This window comes from Cherax quadricarinatus, chromosome 4, assembly GCF_038502225.1.
Source record: "Cherax quadricarinatus isolate ZL_2023a chromosome 4, ASM3850222v1, whole genome shotgun sequence".
Taxonomy (NCBI): Eukaryota; Metazoa; Arthropoda; class Malacostraca; order Decapoda; family Parastacidae; genus Cherax; species Cherax quadricarinatus.
In genome coordinates, this window is record NC_091295.1 from 19064992 (window position 1) to 19073982 (window position 8991).

At 38.3% G+C, this 8991-nt stretch overlaps 1 protein-coding gene across 2 annotated transcripts in view; it reads right to left on the bottom strand.

Annotated features, from left to right (window-relative positions):
• Positions 1 to 8991, bottom strand: part of LOC128684168 (uncharacterized) — a 64078-nt gene that overhangs the window by 3310 nt on the left and 51777 nt on the right. For both annotated transcript variants that reach the window (XM_070094958.1, XM_070094961.1), the window contains exons 10-13: positions 6837 to 6981; positions 5844 to 5962; positions 5502 to 5659; positions 1576 to 1759 (exon numbers count right to left, since the gene is read on the bottom strand). In XM_070094958.1, coding sequence (XP_069951059.1) covers positions 1576 to 1759; positions 5502 to 5659; positions 5844 to 5962; positions 6837 to 6981 — 606 coding nt within the window. The remainder of the gene's footprint in view (positions 1 to 1575; positions 1760 to 5501; positions 5660 to 5843; positions 5963 to 6836; positions 6982 to 8991) is intronic.

Consider the following 8991-nt stretch of genomic DNA (forward strand, 5'->3'; position numbering starts at 1 on the left):
TTATTCACACTATCACTAGCTTGCAAGAGGCATGCAGATATAATAGTTCAGATGATCCTCCAAACAGCAAATATCTCCTACGTGATCTAAACAAACTCAAATTTAATGTGCTGATACTCTCTCTAGAGAATCTACATACATGCAGTGCCTCAGTATGTGCATAATTCTTGCTCTTTAAACAGACTGCATACATACAATACCTCATAAGTGAAGTAGACAAACCAGTCACTGGATGAATCCAAAGTCAGCTGTGTGGTAGCACTGGACATTGCTGGCGCTTTCGACTGGGTGTGGCACCAGGGCCTCTTAGCAAAACTTCAAGCACTGGGAATTGCAGGCTCTACGCTATGTCTCCTCAGTGACTACCTTCATGGTAGATCTCTAAGTGTAGTCCTCAATGGAACGGAATCAGCAAGACATCCTATTGGGGCAAGTGCTCCACAAGGAAGCGTGCTGGGTCCATTGTTATGGAATGTCTACTTCAACGACCTTCTTCATCTCATCCCAGAATCACATGCATATGCAGACGACTGTACACTGATATTCACTTATCCAAGAGAAGAAATGCCAGCTGCTCTAAGCTACATCAATCACCAGCTGAGAGCTATATCAGCTTGGGGAAATAGATGGCAAGTAACATTTGCACCTGAGAAAACGCAAATGATGATCGTCTCTAGGCACCATGATGGTAATGCTGGTGCAGTAGTAAGGATGACTGGGAGGATGTTGGCACCTGGAGAAAAAGTTGATATCCTTGGGGTGAAATTTGACTCCAAACTAACCATGAAGAACCATGTTGTAAATCTTGCAAACAAGGCAGCCAGGAAGCTTACAGCACTTCGCCGTATCTCCCATCTGCTTGACAGTAGGGGTTGCAAGATCCTGTACGAGGCACAAGTACGCTCGCACCTTGAGTATACTCCACTTTCTTGGTTTGCCTGCCCCCCCTCTCATCTGCGACTGCTTGACAGAGTAGAGAACAGAGCAAGAAGTCTCATCTCTTGCCTGGACCCATCCTGGATAGATCTGTCATTTCAGCAGAGCCTTCAACATAGGAGGGATGTGGGTGGCCTTACTGTTATGTACAAGGCCAATATTGTCAAAATACCACACTTGGATCCACTTCGAGGACAGCGTGAATACAAGCTTTTATGCCACAAGACGGGCAGAAAGCAGCAACTTCACTCTGGCTGTACCCTTCTCCAGAACATCACTTCATCTGAGATCATACATACCCAGGATGACTCGAGTATGGAACACATTCGTACAGGATAATGATGTCAACGAGATAAAGTCAGTTGATCAAATGAAAATGCTGGCCCACAGATGGCTCCAACTTCATCCTGTTTCCTACTTGTATGTCTCATAACAATAAAAATGCTTTCAAATGAGCTGATGTAGGTAACAGCTCTTAGCTTGCCAATAAAGTTAGGAATCCTTAACCTGTAAACAGCTGTCAATAAAGCTGGGATCCTTGACCTTGTCAAACCCTGTGTAAAAAAAAAAAAAAAAAAAAAAAAGAACTCAATATGCACATAACCAACAAAAATATACAGCAAGAGATGATTTCCTTACTTTTGTGTCCTTCTCTTTCTTCACTTTTTCCCTGAGTTGGTCAACAGTCAATGTTTGTCCCATCCATTCTCCTAAAGTGGGCAACAGTTTTTGTGCTAGCTCTCGTCCCTCTTTACTCATCTTCTCTAAGTCTCCATCATCCACAGCTTCTTGTTGCTCTTCTTTCCCACTTTCTCTCAAGAAACTGAAATAAAAATGACATATGTATATTCATTTTCTCATGTATATACTGTACTTACAACTCTTTCTTTACACTTTCTATTAAAGGTGGACATTAATATTGTGATATTAAAAGCAAAATTTTCTCGTAAAATATACAAACTGCATAATTTTTTTTTTTCAACAAGTCGGCCATCTCCCACCGAGGCAGGGTGACCCAAAAAGAAATAAAATCTCCAAAAAGAAAATACAGTGGACCCTCTACTTATGAGTTTAATCCATTCCCTGACCTTGCTTGCATCTGGATTTGCTCGTTTGCAGAGTCAATTTTCCTCATTTAAATTAATTGAAGTGGAATTAATTCACTCCAGTGGAATTCCAGGCACGACAAAATACTTCAATAATTTCCCTAAAATTAACTCCACGGCTTATTTATCTATCACAATTCATCTAATATGACATAATAAACAATATTACTAACATAGAAACATGATATATACACGAGAACACTAGAATGAATAAAATACATGCCATTATGTACATTAGACCATCGTTTAACAAGATTTTGTCTTGCACATTTTTGTTATAGCATGATTGAAGAATTGCAGCATATTTTTCTTTAACACTTTGTAAAATTAATTTAACATGGTTGCGCGAGGGGAAAAAATTTTGAGCTCATGGTCGTCCGCCGGGCGGGATGGTCTGTGGGTTACACCACTGTGTCAACGGGGGAGACCTATCGCCATCCCCTGCCTCCCTAAGCCATCCACACCATCCTCATCATCAAGTGTTTAATGCTAACGAGACAAGTGCTTTTTGGAAAAAAATGCCAACACTAACTTACATCAGTCAGCAAGAGAAAAGTGCACCAGGCTTCAAGACAGCAAAGGATTGCTTCACCTTGCTCCTTTGTAGTAATGCAGCAGGTGATTTCAAGTGTAAGCCCATGGTAATTTACCGCTCTAAGAATCCTCATGCTTTGAAAAGTGTAGATAAAAACACCTTACCAGTAATTTGGAGATCAAACCAGTCAGCATGGATGACAGAGGAAATATTTATTGACTGGTTTAAGCATCACTTTATTCTTGAAGTCAAGTTTTACCTGCACAGCAAGAACCTTGCATTCAAGGCTCTCTTCATTCTTGATAATTCCCATACTCATCCACAAGCTTTGCTGGATGTGACCCCACATGTAAAAGTTGTATTTTTACCTCCAAATACAACGTCTCTAATACAACCACTAGATCAGGGAGTTATTAAGTCATTCAAGTGTAACTACACAAAAAAGTTATGAAAAAACTAGTTTCATCAATGGACTCTGCCTCCAACCTAGCAGTACCAAGCTTCTGGAATAAATTTAACATTGCAGATGCCATCCGCTATCTTAGAAGTGCATGGAATGAAGTGCCTCAATCAACATTTAATGCAGGCTGGGGAAAGTTATGGACTTCTGCAGTTAATTCTTTCACTGGTTTCCCCTTGCTTGAGAGTCAGGTTCATGAAATTGTTCAGCAGGCAAGGAGATTACCAGGTGATGGTTCTGAAGATATGAATGAAGATGTGAATGAGCTCTTAGAAGATGATGATGATGACAGGAGTCCAGAGGAAATGGCAGAGCTCAATGCACAGTTACAAGGGAGGGAGATAACAGAAGATAAAGAAGAAGAAGAAGCTGAAGAAAAACAGTTAACATTGCAGCAGTTATGTGAGCAGTTCCATATTATTGGTAAAAAGTTGCAGATTTTTTCACTGAAGAGGACCCTGACAAATCTAGAAGCAGTGCTTTGAAACGGGATCTAGACCAGCTGATGATGCTTTACCGTCAATTGCAGGGTAAAAGAGCCCAGAGATCCATTACAGAATTTATACACACTCCAATACACCCATCGACTTTAGTACCAGAACCTCTACCATCCACTTCTGCCAACCACCAACAACTATCCACCTCAGCCCAGTAGGGCCACACCATCCATACCCACTCTCTTCACAATCATCCACAAATACTATTACTATTATTTCTATTGCATTTGTAGTCTTAAGCAGTAATATATCACAACAATGCACTACAATTACATATTCACTTTTATTTTGTAAGATCTGGAGGTCTAAAAAAAAGTTGTTCATTTTTTGGGGGGCTCCCAGGAGTGTAACCCTATTTTTCCCATAAGTTCTTCAGTTTGTCTAAGACGGTTTTGTCTAACACGGCGTTTTCAGGAACGTAACTAGTGTTAAACGATGGTCTACTGTATATGGCTAGTGGTAGTGATGGCGGCTATTGTTGTTGTTGGGGTTTATAGGGCCACCACAGCAGCCATTCCTGCTCCTGACTACATGTGTAGAGAACCTAGGATAACCCAGAAAAGTCAGAGTGACTTATAATTGCTACACTCTTAATGCTACACTTAATTGCTACACTCTTAATACTACACTAAATTGCTACACTCTTAATGCTACACTAAATTGCTACACTCTTAATGCTACACATTGTCACTGACTCCTTCTGCTTTAGTATTGTACATATCATAGAAGTGGTACGCTGGTACTGCCTGGCCAAGTCCTTAACCCTCCACCTAGTTTGTTTATCTATGATTTCCTGCTTTAATTCCATGGAAATTATCCTCTGTTTCTTCTCAGCACTGTCCTTTGCTCTTGCTTTCTTAGGACCCATGGTTAGAAACAAGAAATTTTGCAAAATAACTGCATAAAACGAAATTTTGCAAAATAACTGCATAAAACGTAAGGAAAATGTGAGAATTCCATCTGCTGCGAGTGGAATGGCCTGAGCATTGTTTTGATACATACTGCAATCTCATGATGGCGTTCGGTAACTCACTTATAGTATAGGGTACAACAAGGTTTGCCACTGCTGTTTCATGTTGTCTGCCACTGCTGTTTCATGTTATCTGCCACTGCTGCTTCATGATGTCTGCCACTGCTGCTTCATGTTGTCTGCCACTGCTGCTTCATGTTGTCTGCCACTGCTACCTCATGATGTCTCCTCCCACTTTTGCTCGAGTGTTGAAGAGCTTTCCAATATGTGAAGGATGAAGGGCAGTGCCAATTGGATAGGTATTGGACAGTGATGTCATATGTTTACTCGTGAGCATCGCCAAAGAATCGAACATTTCTGCTACTTTGAGCTCAATTTCAAGGTACTTTTCATCGTGAAACCAATCAAAATCATATCTATTTCTGTATTATATCTTCCATTCTATCAAACGAGACCAAAAAAATGAGAAAAAAACCATACGAAAATATACAGCTAAGGGTAGGCTAATGGCTGAGAAGTGAACTCCCTTATTTATGGTTCAATTTCTTTCATTTTTGGTGTACATTAAGAAGCATCTTTCCATCATACATTGCCCAAGTTTGAATAAGATAATCCAACAAACAACTGAGATACAATTCCCTAGATCAAGAGCAAGAGCCCCTCACCAGCATCGAGGAACCTCCCTTGAGGCCAGCTAGCATCTGGAAATTTCACTCGCGTCTGAATGCAAAAAATCAACCGAGTGACTGCTTGTATCTGGAAAAACTCGTACGTGGATACACTCATAAGTAGAGGTTCCACTGTACTTTCATCATTCAACACTTTCACCTCACTCATACATAATCACTGTCTTAAAAATGTAAGTTAGTATTCCATGGAGATTTTACTTAGTGACTCAACACACTTTAGCTCCCGATGATCCAACTTGGCCACCAGTTGAAAGCTTATATGAATCATGTCTATTAAGTACATGTACAGTAGTTAAAATAAAACTTACTCTTTATAAGTGAAGTTAATCTTGTCATGAACTTGTCTGATGTGTTTGATAAGATTACCCTGAGTGTTACAAGAGAAGGCACAAAAACAACACTTGTATGGTTTCTCTCCTGTATGAATCCTGATATGTCGACGAAGATGATGAATGGTTGGAAAACACTGCAAAGGAAAACAAATATATACAGCAAATAATAAACAAATAATAAAAAATACAAGTTATTGCTATCAAATTATGCATAATCCAAAATTCCATTTTCTGAAATTAAAACTAAAGATTCGCCATTAATGCCAACATTAATGCTCCACACCTGTGTATTTAAAAAAAAGGGAATACAGAACGAACCTTGACACACTGAGGGCAGCTGTGTGCTCTGGGTCCATGAACTTGAAGTTTGTGTGCTGCTAAACGGTTCCTCATTATGAATTTCTTACCACACTCTTCACAAGCAAAAGGTTTGGCACCTGAAATGTTCAATAATTCAGTAATAGTAATTTGTAAAATGTTTTTTAAAAGTAACATTTTTTTTAACATGCCGGCTGTCTCCCACTGAAGCATTAATTTTCCAAACTGAGCATATGCTATAATAAATCACCATAAACATCATTATGACTCAAAATTCAATAAAAGTAATAAATAAATACAGTACCAGCCTATTCGTTATGCATAGTTAGTTAAATCTACAACGATATTTTACTGACTTTATGCAGATCTCTCTTTATGTCATCAAAAAAACCAATTGATGAAATTAAGACACATGTGCAACATCTGGGTATCTTTATTGTAGACGTTTCACCATCCAGTGGCTTTATCAATACAAATTCCAGGACATAACTTGAAGACAGGAGAACTATGTACAGAAAATGAGGTAATCAGTCCCTCAACCTAGCAGTAGGTGCAAAGAGCACCATAGTCGTGGAGATTCTTTGCACCTACTGCTAGGTTGAGGGACTGATTACCTCATCTTCTGTACATAGTTCTCCTGTCTTCAAGTTATGTCCTGGAATTTGTATTGATAAAGCCACTGGATGGTGAAACGTCTACAATAAAGATACCCAGATGTTGCACATGTGTCTCAATTTAATCTTGTCGGTATTGTATACCATTCTTCTACAAAAAAACAATTTATTAAATGTATCTATGTACATCACTTTAGTAATTCACATCTTGAGAGCTGTATGCAAAACACATCCTTCATATATGATAATTGCCATAAATGTTGATGAACACAATACATGAAGCCTTATACAGTACATCTCTCAAAATTCATTTAGTGTAAGAAAAAATACACAGACTACAGTTGTCCCTGCAAATTCAAAAACCAGAAATACAGTTTACCAGCATGAGAAAAAAGATGTGCTCTTAAATTCCTTTTTGAGCGGAATGTCACTCCACATACAGGACAGGCAATGACTGGTCGTGCTCCTTCATGGATCATCAGATGGTTACGCATTGTGGCACAACGATGAGTTACATAGTTACACTGAAAATATAATTTTTATCTTCATTATCAACATAATCATCAAGGATGCTCCAACTCATTCAACAACTCATGATACAAGTATCTTTCTAACAAATGTATCTTATTGGAAAATAATGTTTTTAACAGTAGCCATCTTCCACTATGGTAGGGTGGCCCCAGCATTCACTCAATATTTGTTTGCCAGAAGTGCAGAGATGTCACATTTCATATGATCCTCTGAACTGCAACATCCCCACCTTCCTTCAGAGTGCAAGTGCTGTATTTCCCACATCCAAGACTCAAATCCAGCTAACCCACTTCCCTGAATCCCTTCATAAAAGTTACCATGCTTATACTCGAGCAAAATGTACTCATACAAAAAGCTTGTCTCCATTCACTCTAATCAAGCACATTCACATAAGCCTGCTGGATGCTCAAGCCCTGAGCATGCAAAACCTTTACCCCTTCCCTCCAATCTTTCCAGGGATGACCCCCTATCCCTCCTTCTTTCCACCAGATTTATTCACCCTCTTGGTCATTCCATACTGCTCCATCCTCTCAAGTGCCCAAACCACCTCACAAACCTCTCCTCAGCCATCTGAATTATACCCTTGGTATAACTTCTATGAACCAAATTCTCTGCATAACAGGAGCACTACACACTGCTCTAATATATGGCATCTTCACTGCCTCTGGCCTCCTTCTTACTGTAATGTTTAACCTCTTCACTATCAGGAACTCAAAATTAAAAATTGCTGTGTCCACATTAAACAAAAAAAAAAATCTTCTGAAATTGTAGAGAATCTTTCTCTGAAGTTAATGACAACAAAATTTGATAGCTTAGTTTGTGGTCTGGGTGCAATTTATGCACTGGTAATTTCAACCACTCTGAATCCTATTTTAAGTGCTCAATTTGATCAAATTCTTACCTATTTTGCTAATATGCCTTCCATTCGGTCGACTGAGCACAAGAAACCAACCATTCAACTATTAGAACTATTATGTAAAGTGCACAAAGTCATTAATTTGACCAATTTTATACAAAATAAAAAAAAATCCAGCTTAAAAATAGAGTCAAAATAAACAATGTAGACATTCCAAGCAGTAAAACAACATTTCTTCTGTTCATTACTCACATTTCCATACCTCTCCTATATTACACCTGCCTTCCATTTTGAATTCATCATCACATGCAAAAAATTAAAATTTTACCCCATTTCTCAGATAATAAATTATAAACAGGAGACCTGGTCACAGACTGGGCCGTGGGGACATTGACCCTCAAAACCCTCTCCAGGTATACTCCAAGTTTACGGTATCCCAATAATTGAATTAAGACCTAGTAAAAACCCATAAAACAGACTGAGGGGTGTAGAGAAGACTTACAGTAATGGCTATTTCAACTACACATCATGAGGACCCTAAATGTTGTTCCTCTTAGGGCTCATAGACCTCTAAATCCATTACTGATTGACTGCAAGTTATCAATACCATTCATAGTACCATATTTCATGCATTTTTTGAGGGAGATTATTTCATGAAATGTGTGTTCTACTTCATTATAATCCACGGATATTGATTTGTACATAAACAGAAAAGGCATTGTATTAAAATTAATGATAATACCTAGCTCTGAAAGGATTCACACATGGTGCACTCTAATGTCAACATGAGATTTAACAGAGTAAACATTTATTGTCATGAAAAACAACATTATGAATTCTTTTTATTTTGTCACTTCACAATAATTAATAACCCATATCTCACAATCTAATTAAACTTTTTATTTTGTCACTTCACAATAATTAATAACCCATATCTCACAATCTAATTAAACTTTTTATTTTGTCACTTCACAATAATTAATAACCCATATCTCACAATCTAATTAAACTCCTAATCTAATCTAATCTAATCTAAATCAAATTATGACTAACCACAGGTTCAAGCCCTGCCCATGAATATGGTTTATTGCAATTCTGTCATTACGATTTCGTGAATCAACTAAAGCTCATCATACAAACAAGAGTA